General features: G+C 37.4%; 2 protein-coding genes across 4 annotated transcripts in view; both read left to right on the top strand.

The window, feature by feature from the left end:
* The window catches only part of LOC106052941 (uncharacterized), a 28,282-nt gene extending 26,209 nt beyond the window's left edge, over positions 1-2,073 (top strand). For all 3 annotated transcript variants that reach the window (XM_056008884.1, XM_056008886.1, XM_056008883.1), the window contains exons 17-18: positions 1,145-1,247; positions 1,985-2,073. In XM_056008884.1, the coding sequence (XP_055864859.1) occupies positions 1,145-1,240 (96 nt within the window). In that variant the 3' untranslated portion in view covers positions 1,241-1,247; positions 1,985-2,073. The remainder of the gene's footprint in view (positions 1-1,144; positions 1,248-1,984) is intronic.
* Positions 2,074-11,672: 9,599 nt separating this feature from the next.
* The window catches only part of LOC106069171 (uncharacterized), a 64,602-nt gene continuing 59,920 nt past the window's right edge, over positions 11,673-16,354 (top strand). The window contains exon 1 of the mRNA XM_056008237.1: positions 11,673-11,996. The gene's annotated coding sequence lies outside the window, so the exon portion shown is untranslated. The remainder of the gene's footprint in view (positions 11,997-16,354) is intronic.

Raw genomic sequence — 16,354 nt, 5'->3', positions numbered from 1 at the left:
CATCGTTGAGGGTCCAGTCACTGTACTAATCCTTGTCTCTAATTACATCGTTTGTATTGCGGTCTTCGTATGTGATACCTTCACCTATCCCTTAGTCAGTTGAACCGTTGGGACACCATACAAGACCTGTCAACCGTCTTTCTCCATTCCTCCCTGCCCTTTGCCTTGGATACAATTTCATTCAATGACAGACCTGTCCATTGTTTGATGTTCTCTTCCCATCGCTTTCTCTATCGTCTTCCTGTTCTTCTTCTTCCTGTTACTGTTCTCTGAAGGAAGGTCTTTGCGAGCCCAGAAGACCTTATGATGTTGCCATAGAGTTTGAGCTTACGTTTTTTGCCAATGGGTAACAGGTCATTGTGGCGTCCAATTACTGTATTAATCCTGTTTCTAATCTCTTCGTTCGTATTGTGGTCTTCGTTCGTGATGTGGTCTTCGTTCGTGATGTGGTCTTCGTTCGTGATGTGGTCTTCGTTCGTGATGTGGTCTTCGTTCGTGATGTGGTCTTCGTTCGTGATGTGGTCTTCGTTCGTGATGTGGTCTTCGTTCGTGATGTGGTCTTTGTTCGTGATGTGGTCTTCGTTCGTGATGTAGTCTTCGTTCGTGATGTGGTCTTTGTTCGTGATGATATTGGAGGGTTCAAACAAGCAGTTCTAGATCTATAGCTAAGTTGAACTGCCAAGTGTTTTCCAGATCAGGCTTTTCATATGCTTGGACAAATTCGTACAAGTGCTCTTTCTCCCCTATTGCCATTATGGTACCTGTTGCCTGAATCAGCCAGGAAAACTAATGACTTAGCAGAGTATAAGTCTTTAATGAACAAGCACGACAAGATTAACGCATGGATACGCGTGGGACGTAATTATCTTCTGTTTTGAAGGAAAGTCTTTAACTTATAAGATATGATAAGATTTTGTCCTTATAACGCTAAACAAACAGAGAGAGAGAGAGAGAGACAGAAAGAGATATAGAGAGAGAGAGACAGAGGGAGACAGAGAGAGACAGAAAGAGATATATAGAGAGAGAGACAGAGGGAGACAGAGGGAGAGACAGACAGGGAGACAGACAGAGAGAGAGACAGAGAGGGAGAGACAGAGAGATTCATTTATCTTTCTCATCACTATCAATTCATTCTGTCAACTAGCGAGGCTACAATGCTACCAAAGCTTTCCTACAGTACTACGTAGTGAAAAATCCCCAAACAAAGAGAAAACAAAATGTCTATCCTTCAGTCAAGTAAGCAACAGGTAGGAAGTTACAGTGAGATAATTACTAAAGGTATTTTTTAAAAACAATCTTTACTTAATAAGTAGCTAAAGACTATCTTTTTGTACTGTGGATAATTAATACTTTTACTTTGTTCAAAGCTTATATCAACTCACTCTGTCTGTTAAAAAGTTTGTACACGTTATTTTTTTTCGCACCCAACCTCGGATCAATTTGAAATTTCGCACAATTATTTCTTTCAACTGACAGAACAAGAATCAATAAAAAAACAAACAATTAGTTAATTAGCTATTGGTAATTAATTATTGTATTTGGTACCGGTATCAAACAATCGAAAGAAATCGTACTTGATAGATGGGGTGGTATTAGTTGAATTAGTCCCCTTGATGAGGCTTGAACTATGAGTGAACAAATTTGTTATTCATTTAAAAAGCGATTGCGGTAAGATTCACCCATAAGCCCATTTCAACCACCCCCTTAGCTAACTGTAATAGACAAATCAAAGGGCATTGAGCAAGCTAAATGCATGAAATAGTGCTAAACAAAAACAATTGGTAACATACTAGAATAAATTTATACAAAATACAAAAATACTTAAAAAAAAAAAACAAAGCTGAAACCCTATATTATGTGTAGCAATAGTTTTGGATCATCATTAAATTTGTAATAGATCTAGACTAACAATAATAAATATGTGTGATTAGCAACATTTTTTAAAATCAATCTTTTTTGCTTATTTTCTATTTTTAAATCGCAGCCATTGAAGTACAAAATGCATCCGAGTATTTGGGGGCTACAAGGAGGACTGCACAGTGACAAAATACACCCACCTGTTGATAACACCCACCTGTTGATAACACCCACCTGTTGATAACACCCACCTGTTGATAACAGCCAAAAAACGAGAAATCAGCTCTGGGTTACTTAATAAGCATCTCATTCTAAAACATTATATGTTCTTGTTACATTTTTCACCACATACCATCTCATATACATACACATACATTCTAAAACATTATATGTTCTTGTGACATTTTTCACCACATACCATCTCATATACATACACATACATTCTAAAACATTATATGTTCTTGTTACATTTTTCACCACATACCATCTCATATACATACACATACATTCTAAAACATTATATGTTCTTGTTACATTTTTCACCACATACCATCTCATATACATACACATACATTCTAAAACATTATATGTTCATGTGACATTTTACACCACATACCATCTCATAGTACATACACATTAACATTGGTCCTTTATTTTAATGTATAGAGAAAAATATTCACCATAACAAATTTGTTCCTTGTAATAGTATCAAAGAATTTAATAATGATGTTGACTTAAAATTTGGTTTATTCGAGTAGGTTAAAAACAACTTCCCTTGTTTATCGAGGGCATGACCCGTGTTTGCTAAAGATCCTGACTTTTGACAGATTAGTCGCCCTTTGACTTATTAATAATTGAACAATATAAAATATCAGATTTACTTATATAAAATTAGATCTAGAATTTCGTATCCGACTTTCTGTATCCGAATATATGAATAGATATAAAGTACGAATATTCTATAACAATTTATATATTATTATGTCGTTTTTAAATTTACAATAAGCTAACCTCGAATGTACCATTTAATTAAAGAGCTATAACAGTAAACCGATTCAGAATGATGTTATTATTGAAAGATTCTTGAAATAAACAATGACAACAACTTTGTGTCAGGATTTTGTGATTTTACCATCACAAAAGAGATACAAGACACCGATAGCAAAGACAAACAGACACAAACTCTTTTGTTTTTTTATTACCCTGGCATTCAAATCTTTAAATAGAAATAATATGATATAAACTTTTCACATGTAAATTATGAGTGAGTCTAGTGAGTCTATATATTATAGTTATAATGTTTTTTGTTTGGTGTACTGAACAAATTATAACACCAATTTCCTTACGGACAATAAAGATTATTATTATTATTATTATCAATGTACATGTAATTCTTTTTTTTTAAAACCATGAAATAAAGTTTGATAAGGTGACAAACATACATTTCCGTCCAAAATGTTTTTGAATCAGTAGTTACGTTAATTAAAGGAAACATAATATCTGGGAATAAACTCATGACCTCCCTGCAGAACTAGTAGATAGTCAAACGGCCATTAGTGCAGAACCAACATAATGTACTATTTAACTATAAGACGCGACTAGTCCGTTAGCGTGATGTGGTACCAGAGGCGTAGCTAGCCACGTGAAGGTGGTGCGGGCCGCACGGGGCATCAGGCTGTGAGGGGCATCAAACTTTATCCCAGTATGTATTAAGATCCAATTCCCTTCAGCTTTTCAGTTTAAAAAAAAAAGAATAATATACTGTAGACATTACGACATTGGAGATTGGCTTGAAGACTTTTCAGATGATGTTTAAATACTGATACTTTTGTTAGCAAGAAGGCACGTAAGACTTACTAGTAAAATCTTTTTTTGTCTAGTTGCTTTTTTTTGTGTTCTGGCAATACTCTAACAATGGATACATGTTATTTTGCAGATTTATTTAGATTTTTTTTTGGGGGGAGGGCATCGTGAGGAGCTACCGCACCGGGCATCATATACTCTAGCTACGCCACTGCGCGGTGCTGTATACATAGTCTACGCTTACGGTTCACCGAACCCGCGAATTACCCTCGCCCGGGGGGGGGGGGGGGGCCCGAATGACGCTCGCCCCTGGACCCCTACGTAACGCTAAGGCCGCCTCTGATGGAATGAAAGAGGAAGCCGTACATATTGACAAATTTTAATGCAGTCACCAGCTGGTACTGCATCAGCGTATCTTTTACTAAACAAATAATTTTGTGGATCTACGAGTTTTTTTTTTCCCTCTTATAACCCGGGGGGTGGGGGGGGGGAGACGTAAATGAACTAGAGCAGTGATGCCCAACATACGACCTGCGGGCCCTTTTTAATTTCCGACACTGGTGTCGCGGGCCACATAAGGGAAAGGTACAAAAAAAAAAACGAAATGAAATTGACCTTTAAACTGTTTGATTAGAAACCCGCGGATCTAGTACATACATTCACTACGTAGGACGTCATTGTCTTCTTTTTTTTGACGTAACGTCTGTATCATATAAGATAAGAAGATATTATTATCCTTTTTTTTTCATGTGTCAGAAAACTTGCGTTATTTCTCTACTAAAAATATGAGCAACATTGCAGCTAGCTTTACCAACGACTCTTTTTGGTAAATATTAACATTAATCTTCCAATCTCTAGACAATCTTTTTATTCAAATGACGTCAAATTTGTTATATAATTGAGTTTCTTTTTTTTTTTATAAACAGCCACACTTTATTGACAACTCAAATATATTGGCTTATTATCATGTTCTGCCAAAAAGTAAAGGTCCTTTTATCTTTTTTTGATAAATTCTAAATTAAGAGTCCAATTTCATTAACGCACAACTGTTGTCATGGTACCAATCCATCGGAGAAAAAATTGAGGACCCTAACGTAGGTAAAGAGACATTTTTCAACTTTTTTTTTTTTTTGGGGGGGGGGGGGTAGCGGATTTTATACGCTTTGTGCCGACATTTCGGCGGGCCGGATCCAACCACGTCTCGGGCCGGATCTGGCCCGCGGGCCGTATTTTGGGAATCACTGAACTAGAAACCTGTCGAGCATCAGTCAACACTTATTTATTGTTTTACAGTCTACTCAAACCGGTTGCTCTGAACAAGATTTTGAGAACCTCGACCTGAGCTGGAAACCTGAGGGGGGGTATATTGTTCTTTCCATTTTCTACCTTTCATCTTCACCACTTATCATCACCACTTATCATCACCACTTATCATCGCCTCTTATCATCGCCTCTTATCATCACCTCTTATCATCACCACTTATCATCACCACTTATCATCACCACTTATCATCACCACTTATCATCGCCTCTTATCATCACCACTTATCATCGCCTCTTATCATCACCACTTACCATCACCACTTATCATCGCCACTTATCATCGCCACTTATCATCGCCTCTTATCATCACCACTTATCATCGCCTCTTATCATCACCACTTATCATCGCCTCTTATCATCGCCACTTATCATCACCACTTATCATCGCCACTTATCATCACGCTTTAATGGCCTTTAGCATCAATTCAATTACCTCTGCCGAGTGCTTAGATTCTAGCTCGGGTATTCCACCCTTTTTTTTAAAGTGTATTTCTGGTTCAAAATAATGTCGGTGGGTTACAAGATTTCAACATGATCAGAAAAACATTGTTCGTAGTGCTATTAGAGATTGGAATGGGTTGCCTGAATCAGCCAGGAAAACAAACTACTTCGTTTAGCATGTGGCCACGTAGTTTTTAGGACCGGCCCTGCCTACCATGACCTGCTGACTACTGTATGACTATCTCTCAAGGTTCTCAGGGCTTGTGTGGTGCCCCAATGTTTCAATAGACTAAGGTGAAGGTTTAGTAAAACAGTTGCTTGAGGCTGCTTAACAATGTAGTGAAAGGATTAAATCACATTCGTAGCAGTGGCGAACATTTCACAACAGGAAAAGGGGAGGGGGGGCGACCCTGACCTTCTGATTGTTTGCTGGTTACGGAACGACTTGTCTTGGGGTGGCGAAAGACGGATTATTTTCAGCGAAAATAATATATATATATATATATATATATATAACTACTACAAAACGGCAATAGAGCCTCCATGATGTCCTCATAAACAGTGTAAAAAAGCGCAAAATTCAACCTAATGGCCATATCAAAAGGTCCCCAGGGCTCGAAAAGAACTTCCTTCAGAAATTCAGGGAACAGTACCAGGGAAGAAGAGGCGGACCTAGAAAGCAATGGAAAGACAACACAAGAGAATGGACGGGTCTGTCATTGAAAGAGATTTTAATTAAGGCAAAAAAAACAAAAACAGATGAATGGAGAAAGACGGTCGAGAGATCATGTGTGGATTCCCTTACGTGCTAATCGATACAGTAGCCTACCGATGAAGACACTGGCTTATCAGTAGGCCACACTAATTTTAGCATTTTAATTTCACATTGAAGCTCGATAACAAATAACATTATCACGTGGTTTCCGTTGAACAGTTTCTTTTACTTCAGTTCTAATACTAGTTAGTATTAACAATTGGAGAGCAATAAAGTGAATCATCTGTGCATAAGCAAAGAATATAGCCAGACTGCTCGGTGAGAAATATTTTTACCAATAGTTTTTGTTTAGCGCAATTTTCATGCTTTTAGCTTTCTAAGTATGCTTTGAACCTATCACTGTCTTGACCAGATGAAAAAAAAAGCAAAATATAAAATCCTTTAAATATAATAAAAAAATAAAAAGCTTAACTAATGGGAAAGAACTCGTCCTTAAAACTATATCTACTAATAATGAACGAGTTATTTCCCGTAATCGATAACAAAGAAAATAATTTATTAGCATAATTAATTATTAATTGACTGAGTATTTGTGTTTTGTTAGAATAAATAATTGTTTTAAAGTATCAACTTGATCGGAGAATGTGTATGAGAGAAATAGCGTTAACAATTATTTAAAAGGACTAAACACAACACATTTAGCTATATATGTATCTACTGAAGTATTAGTTTCACTTGTTGCTATTAAACAAAATAATGAATTACCAGTAATTAATTACCGATATGTCACTATTTTTTTTTATTTATGTCTTGTCTATGTCACTGAATAATTTTACGAAGTTTCAACTTGATCCGAGAATTTGTTTGGGAGAAATAAACGTGAACACACTTTTTACCAGACAGACAGACAGACAAAGTGTGTTGATATAAACTTTGTAAAAAGGAGGAGGAGAGAAAAAAGTGTGAATGCTTCTGTGATCGCTTTTTAAATGCATCAAAAAACACTCAGGGCTCAATTTATACCACCACATGTCAAGTGCGATTTCTTTTCCTTGTTCGATACCAAACACAACAATTAATTATCAATAGTTAATTAGCTAATTAGTATTTTTTAAAACATTGATATTTGATTTATCTGGTACAAGAAATTATTGTGGAAAATTTCAACTTGATCCGAGAATACGTGTGGGAGAAAGAATGTGATCAAACTTTTTACCAGACAGACTGAGTTGATACGAGCTTTTTATTATAAATATACTTACAAAATATGAGACACCCCTTTATCTCCACTGCTTTTTACACTTTGTACACGCCCCTGGATATGGCGTGCAGGTCTTAAACCTGTATATCATGTAAATGTGACCTCAGTGGTTTTTTAGGCATAGTTTAAGTCTCAGGTTTTACCTGCACAGCTGTGGCGGTGTGCTTTCTTTCTGCCTCACCTGCTCAACCCATAGTTAGATAAGCGCTCACCCTGACATCGGCGCATCCATTTTTAGTTTCAAGTTACTTAAGTGTGCGTCTGCGTGACTTTAAGCATCAGGTAGGGTTCAACTTTTATTTACCACCTTCATCTATCCCTTAGTCTGTTGAACCGCTGGGGAACCACACAAGATGTGTTGACCATTTTTCTCCATTCCTCTATGTCTTTTGCGTTGGAAAGAATTTCATTCGATGACAGGTCTTTGATGTGTTTTTTTAGATGTTGTCTTCCCATCACTTTCTCTGTATTTCTCTTTTTCTTTTTCCTGGTACTGTTCCCTGAAGGAAGGTCTTTGCAACACCTTGTGATTTGGCCATTAGCGTCTTGATATGTTAATTGTAACACGATCTTCACATGAGGGAAACTTTTTTTTTTTTTAAACGGATTTTCCAGATGAAGATAATGTTTTTTCTTATCTAGCCCACTGAGTATAAACTACGGCCCGCGGGACAACTAAGAATATCCTTGCTACCTGTCACAGGGCGGTACAGTACTGCTCCAGACCTGCCACATTATCAGAAAACTCCCCAGAAGACTTCGTTAAATAGACTGCAATGAAATTTTGTTTCTCTTTTGCGAGACATTAATCAGTAAAAAAAAATTAACCAATTAGTCAATTAATTACTGGTTATTAATTATCTTGTTTGATACCAACAAAAGAAAATAATCCTTCAGTATTCACAGTTACGGTTAGATATGTAGGGTTTGGTCCTTTTAGATAATTGAAAAGCTATTCCTCCAACACTCAATCAATTAGTCAATTTGTTATTGGTAATTAATTATTTTGTTTTGATTTCGAAAAGGGAAAAATTATTGCAGTATTAAGCTGTAAATCTGGAGTTCTTCCCCTTAGATAAGCTTACATTTTTAAATATTTTTATATTTCGGTTGTTTTGAGATTAGATTATATTGTCGGTCCATAAAGTGTGTTTAATCATTATATGTTTTCTACTTGAAGAATTAAATTGTTTTATTTCTTAAAGAGAAAGTTCTGTTATTTCCTCTCCTACAGAAGAATGCCCGGCATATATTATAGTATTTCGGATGTGACAAAATACGTAGGACACAGCTCAGTTTGCCTAGACACGAGATATACTGCACTCTTTCTTAATCTTTTGATTTGAAGAAAAGCGTATTCCTCGGAGGTGTATTAACGAGAACACTGGCACGACTATCCGGTCTGTCTGAACAGGACATCTATCCCGTACGGCTTAACAGGACCACTATCCCATATGACTGAATAAAGTTATAAGCCCCCTCCCCCGCCCCGTAATTAAACATGCCTGTCTTCACCAGGATTTGAACCCGGGACCCCCAGTTCGGAAGCCAAGCTATACCGCTCATCTACTGCGTCACCCCATATGACTGAACAGGACGACTATCCAGTAGGGTTAAACAGTAGCGTGCGATCCTTCTGTTTTTGCGAGCCCGTTTTTCACTTGGCCTCGACTCGGTTATACCGGCACCTTCGACATAGAGGTCCCGGAGGTCGCGGTTATGCACCGGCACCTTCGACATAGAGGTCACGGGGGTCACGGTTATACACCGGCACCTTCGACATAGAGGTCACGGGGGTCACAACCGTTCCCGATATGTAGTTGAAAACTCTAGCACTCATTAGCATATACTTGGAAGCAATTCTTACCAATGACTATTAAAAAAACAACAAGGGACTTTGAAATGTTCTGCCCAGCACAGATTGCAATGGAAGCCCCAATTTAGGCTTATAGTGTAATTTTATTGTATGGCCTAATAAGTAAAACGAATAGCGAAGCCCCTTTTATACTAGAGGCTCCGTCTGGGGGGCATACTTTGCGTACTTCTAAATGCGGACCTGGCATTATTGAAGTCGATTGCGTGGTAGAAATAATTACGACATTGTCATCAATTTAACATTAAGATAAACTTAGCAGACACAATCGATAGGTGCGCTCTTGGGGGAAGGGCTGTGACCAAGGGCGCAAACATGAGTTGATCCGGCCCTGCTGATAGCACAGCTGTGCTAGTTTACAATAGGAGCGCGGGCGAACATTTCCTTACATGTATCTCAACCCAGTCCCTTGATAAATGGATATGTTAAAACTGTCGCTTATCATGGGATATCCAGGAAGTGGGTCGCAGTTGGCGGAGGAGAAGAAAAAAAGATTAAAACCTGTTTGATTGTCTTTTCTTTCTGGGTCAAAGATCACTACATCTTAGCAAGGTGTGTCAGCTATTTGTAAGGTTAACGAGCTTTTGTTCTATGAAGCTCACTCTGTCCGTCTGTCTGTCTGGTAAAAAGTTTGAACACGTAATTTCTCCCACAGACCCATACCCATTCTTATCTTATCTTATATAATACAGACGTTACTTCAAAAAAGAAGATGATTACGTCCTACGCGTCATGCATTCAGTCATGCATATTAAGCAATGACTTAAATTCTGCCAAGTCACTGGCTTTCCTGGCTAGCTCAGGCAACCCATTCCATGCTCTAATAGCACTAGGGAAGAAGGAGCATTTGTACAAATTTGTCCTAGCATATGGGACGAGGAATGTGTCTTTATCTTTGTGTCTTTCAGAGTATTTTATTAAATTTTGTTTTTGTATTTGAAGATTATGGTTCAGTGTTTTATGTATGAATGCTACTTTACTTTTAAGTCTTCTGTCCTGAAGGCTTTCTAAATTTAGTGATTTTACTAAAGGTGTTACTCTAGTCAAATGTGAATATTCGTTTGTTATGAATCTCACTGCTCTATTTTGTGTCTGTTCCAGTTTCTTAATGTTTTCTTGAGTTGAGGGGGTCCCAAACAGGAGGATGCATATTCTATTATTGGCCTAACCAAGGCTAAATAACATTTTAGTTTTATGTTCTTAACTGATTTATAGAAATTTCTTTTAATAAACCCTAATACTTTGTTTGATATCGGATCAAGCTGAAACTTTGAATAATTATTCATTGGCCAATAAAAAAAAAAGAAACAATTAATTACTGGTTATTAACTATTTTGTTAGGTACAAATAGGGGAAATTAATTCTTCAGTTTTCACAGATATGGTAAATTTTGTGTTTTTTTTTTTTTGTCTCCTTAAATAATTGTATACGTTAGTTCTTCCACACCCATTCTCGGATCAAGTTTAAACTTTAAATAATTATTTTATGTACCAAATAAAACATGTATCACTCCGGTGGATTAATTTAAAAAAAATCAATTAGTTATTGGTAAATAGTTATTGGTAATTAGTTATTGGTAATTAGTTATTTTGTTTGATATAAAAAAAAAGTGAAATAGCTTCTTCATAATTGAGTGATATAGTTGTAATTGCGAGTTCTTCCCCTTATGCAAGCTTTGCTTTTAAAAAAAATAATATTTAATATTTTGCTTGTTTTTAAAATTCATGTTGACACACATTTACGTTTACTTTATCTTATCTTATAAAATACAGACATTACTTAAAAAAAGAAGATGTAACGTCCTATGCGTGTCCCAAGGTTAACTTTTTCTCTCCGTTATTATTTTTCCACGTTTTGAAGGAATTCTTCATTTTGCTCATTACTATTTCACTACCCTGTTATGTTTGGGCTTCAATAGCCTTGTTGTTTGTTATCAGAAAATGTTTTATTTGGTATAGAATTAATGGAAAATGCATGCTCTTTTTATATAACACAAAGTCAAGTTTATAAAATTAAACATTAGTTTAATTTAATGAGGTCAAATCAGCGATGGGACCGTCGATTAGTAGAGAAAGAGTTAATCTAGTCATGCATGTTAATCAATGACTTAATTTCTGCCAAGTCATTGGTTTTCCTGGCCGGCTCAGGCAACCCATTCCATGTTCTAATAAATAGCTTTAGAAAAGAAAAAAGGGTTCCTTTTTAAGTAAATATAAATCTTACGTTAAGAAACTACAACACTTTACTAATCTCGGACTAAAAAGTTCCAATCAATCACTTGTGTCAAGTGCAAGATAAACATTTCAAAAAAAAAAGGTAAATGACAAACTGGAGTTCCGTACTTTTAATTCTTCGCCTCACTCGGTTCTGGGAGACTGCGCCGCACTATCAATACAGACGCTCCCACATTGATACACGCGTGGACATCAAACTAAACACAGACCATGCGAAGTGGCCAATAGGAACACACTGGCACACACACACACACTAAAATACCTGTTGAGGAGGAAAAAAGGGGGGGGGGCACTATTAATATAGTCGTACAGGTGCTATGGTACTGCTAGACAGACCGACCTGAAGTATTTACACGTGAAATTCTTTTCTACCGGTTTGACTGGAGTATTATTATAAACTTAACTAGATCTAGATTCTAGATACAGATCTCGATTCGTAGCCTTGGAGTATTCTTTGTCTTTGGATTTCTTTGGATATCAGCAGAAAAGGTAAGCAACAGTTTGAATTACTCATTCTTATTTTAATATTTAACACTGGCAGGTAGAACTACTAGACTAGATCTAAAATGATATTGCCATAGAATATAGAATATATAGATCTAGTCTAGAGTCTAGATTTAGTGGTCCAATTCGCACCGAGATCTACAAACACATGTGTGCCTGATATGCATCAATATATAGACCTAGACTCTAGATACTATACTACAGTTACAGATCTAGAATCTAAATTCTAGACTTGGTCTAGACAATGACTGGATGGAGCATGCTATGAGGATACTGAAAATAAAGTACAAGGTCTACATTAATAGACTCATTTTTTTTAGACAAAACACTAGTGTGTAGCTATCTATTTTATGGGACCATTCTAATGATTGTTTGTGCCTTTGTGTAATAAGGGTCTGCGTAGAAACGCTAGAAAGCCTTCCTTGAAGGCTGGTATTTAAACAGCAGTGTTGACCTTGTATAGACTGGAAGGGGTTCTCCTTTCGTTGGGTTTAAATTCAACATACTCTCCTGATGTTAGGGCCGAGACGACTTGGTCAATGGTCATGTTAAATTTCTAGGAATCGGTGCTAGAACAGGTGAACTGCGTCACGTCAGTGATACCTCAGCAGTAACCTACTGTGTCATACTCCAAGTTCAAATAGAAAAACAAAACCTAATAAAAATACTCAAATAGACACATAGATAAAGCCACATTCCTTGTTCCATATGCTAGGACAAATTTGTACAAATGCGCCTTCTTTCCTAGTGCTATTAGGGCATGGAATGGGTTTGTAAAATGTTTTACATGTTTCGGATGTTCTTCAGAACTGAAGAGAATTTACTTCCTAGTCCAAACCTCCCGCTGGACGACGGGGGATGGGAGCGGACAGGATATGAACCCGTTACCATTTAGAAGTCCGAACAATAGTCCAGCTCGCATACCGCACGACCAGGCAGGATGGGTTGCCTGAGTCAGCCAGGAAAAGCAATGACTTTAAAAAAAAACGAATTGATAATACATGCTGTGATGGGTTTAAAGAACAGGCAATACATGTTGTGATGGGTTTAAAGAACTGGTAATACATGCTGTGATGGGTTTAAAGAATATGCAATACATGCTGTGATGGGTTTAAAGAACTGGTAATACATGCTGTGATGGGTTTAAAGAATTGGTAATGCATGCTGTGATGGGTTTAAAGAACTGGTAATACATGCTGTGATGGGTTTAAAGAACTGGTAATACATGCTGTGATGGGTTTAAAGAACTGGTAATACATGCTGTGATGGGTTTAAAGAACTGGTAATACATGCTGTGATGGGTTTAAAGAACAGGTAATGCATGCTGTGATGGGTTTAAAGAACTGGTAATACATGCTGTGATGGGTTTAAAGAACTGGTAATACATGCTGTGATGGGTTTAAAGAACTGGTAATACATGCTGTGATGGGTTTAAAGAACAGGTAATGCATGCTGTGATGGGTTTAAAGAACTGGTAATACATGCTGTGATGGGTTTAAAGAACTGGTAATACATGCTGTGATGGGTTTAAAGAACTGGTAATACATGCTGTGATGGGTTTAAAGAACTGGTAATACATGCTGTGATGGGTTTAAAGAACTGGTAATACATGCTGTGATGGGTTTAAAGAACTGGTAATACATGCTGTGATGGGTTTAAAGAACAGGCAATACATGCTGTGATGGGTTTAAAGAACTGGTAATACATGCTGTGATGGGTTTAAAGAATAGGTAATACATGCTGTGATGAGTTTAACATTTATTTGTTTAAAGTCTGAGAGGCTGACTGCTGGACTAGTAATTGGTGCAGACAGTCGTTACTTCGTCCTTTCCCAACCCTGCCCACACTTATGTGCTCTGGACCAGGACCGAAGAAATAAGAGTGTATTACTTTTGCATTTCAAATGCTAAAATATTTTAACTGTTTGGTGCATTAGATTATTCAATAATAATATTAATATAATGTTAATAATAATTATAATCATCATCATCCAACTCCATTTGAGTGAGGGCTTGAGAAGCTCAAATCATCTCTTGCAAAAGCCCTGGACAGAAACCCTGCTGTCTTGCTTAGTGCATAAATGTCGCGATACAGGTCGAGAATTTTTGGTCTCCCAGACCTGTCGAGACGGAGATCAGCAAGTCTGGGGCAGTCAAACAGAATATGAGGCACGGTTTCCTCTTCTTCCCCGCAGCGGGGGCACCGTGGATCGAAATTTGGCCATAGCCGTGTGAAATATGAGCCAACAGGACAGTGGCCTGTCCTGCACTGTGCTATAATAGCTTGCTCAGGCCTGAACAGCCTCCACCACGGGGAAGTGCGGTCAGGGCGCCTCATGCGCTCACAGACTCCACGGGCTTTTTGGGACTTGTCCCAGCACTCAAACCACTTTCCCATTTCTGTTTTTTGAATTATAGCCAGGACACGATGAAAACTTACAGCCTGTTCAGTGGGTGGAATTTGCCCTCCCTGGTGGGCCAACGAGTCTGCAATAGTGTTGCCAGTCACACCTATGTGACTCGGTACCCACTGCATTATTACAGGGGCGCCATAGCGCTGCTTTATGTCGTGTGAAGCCATGATGACAGTGGCGATACTGGAGGGGGGCCATGGTTCGGGGCTTTGCAAAGCCTGTAGTACAGATTTTGAGTCAGTGACCACAACAAGCCGTGTTGCCCTCAAATGTTAATTATAATAACCTTTTTTTTATCCTTGAAGACATTTCTCTTACAATAGTGCACTGCGCTGTACACACAACAAAACATAATAACGACAGCAAGCGAAAGGTAACACAGTCTCACCTACACGTGAAGTTGACATCAGAATGTTACGATTTTTATTGAATTTGAAATCAATAGAATGAAGAAAAACAAGTAATAAATGTCTCATGCCGAATCACTAACTCTGGATCTCCGACGGTTAATACTATTAGAGCATGGAATGGGTTGCCTGAGCTAGCCAGGAAAACCAGGTCCAGACGCTTTATTTGGTTTGGTGTTGGCTAATAGTTTTTGGATTCCATTTTCTTCTACTACTATATCTTCTATGTTGTCTACTTGGTTCAAATTAAGTAATATGTCTTTGTCTCCTGGGGCTGAGAATGCTGATGCAAAGTATTTGTTTAGGATGTTTGCTTTAGTTCCATTATCATTATATATTATGTTATGTTCATCTTTTAATGGCGCTACGCCTGTTGTTTCCATTTTCTTAGACTTAATGTATGACCATAGGTTTTTGTTGTTATCTTTAGATATTACATTGTTTATGTATTCACTTACTTTTTGGGTTAGGTGTTTAATTTTTATATACTTTTTGTAAACGCTTTCTGCCTTAGTTTCTTTAAATTTTCTATATAGGTTTTCCTTCTGTTTACAAAGCTTCTTTAGTCTATTATTAAACCATCATTTATTTACCAGCATTGGTAAAATAATTTCTGGACTCAAATCCGTATTTAACTAGATTTATTTCAAAATCTCGATAGGTATGTGTGTGCGCGGGTGGATCGACCTCAAAGTGTTATCTCATTCTGTGACCAGTCATCCGTGTCCCCGTAACCTGCAAAGACAACCACTGACGTGTGAAGTGTAACAAACAGTGTTGCGTCACGTTACGGTTGACCTGTTACGTGGAGGATGGTATTGACTGTGGGCGGTCTTATCACACTTGAACCATAGTTTACTTCTGCTTTTAACATTGACAGAAAATTAATTTTCTTAAAAAAAAAAACAACAGACTTTTATCAACTCACTGTCTGGTAAATACATATTTGTACACGTGATTTCATCGACACCTAATATCGGATCAAGCTGAAATTTCGTACGATATTTTTTTTTACGCGACAACACAAGAATCATAAAAAAAAATTCAATCAATTAGTTTATTAATTATTGGTAATTAATTATTTTGTTTGGTATCTCGAACAAGGGAAAGAAATTTTACTTGACTTGAAGTGGGGGTATAAACTGAGTTAGCCCCCTTTACAGGTCGCCGCTCGAAATAGTAATAAGCAATATATAACTATACAATCTTCTCTAGTCATAGAGGTAGTACCTCACTAGCATAGTGGTTAGCGCGTCTGCAGCCTGCCCTAAAGAGGCGTGAACCACGAGTTCGAATTCAGGCCGCCCCCCACCCCTTAAAAAAAACCAAAAAAACAAAACAATTACGGTTCAAATCCACCCAGATATTCATTCATGATACAAAGCGTACCGAGAAAGCTAAAAGCGTGAAATAGCGCTAAACAAAAACAAGTGGTAAGAATATTTCTAATCGCACAGATTTATTGTTGTTGGTCTAGATCAGGGATGGGCAACCTTTTTTTGTATCGAGGGCCGCATACAACT

The sequence above is a fragment of the Biomphalaria glabrata genome, chromosome 13 (genome assembly GCF_947242115.1).
Source record: "Biomphalaria glabrata chromosome 13, xgBioGlab47.1, whole genome shotgun sequence".
In the NCBI taxonomy this organism is placed as follows: Eukaryota; Metazoa; Mollusca; class Gastropoda; family Planorbidae; genus Biomphalaria; species Biomphalaria glabrata.
This window is presented reverse-complemented; position numbering and strand designations above follow the sequence as displayed.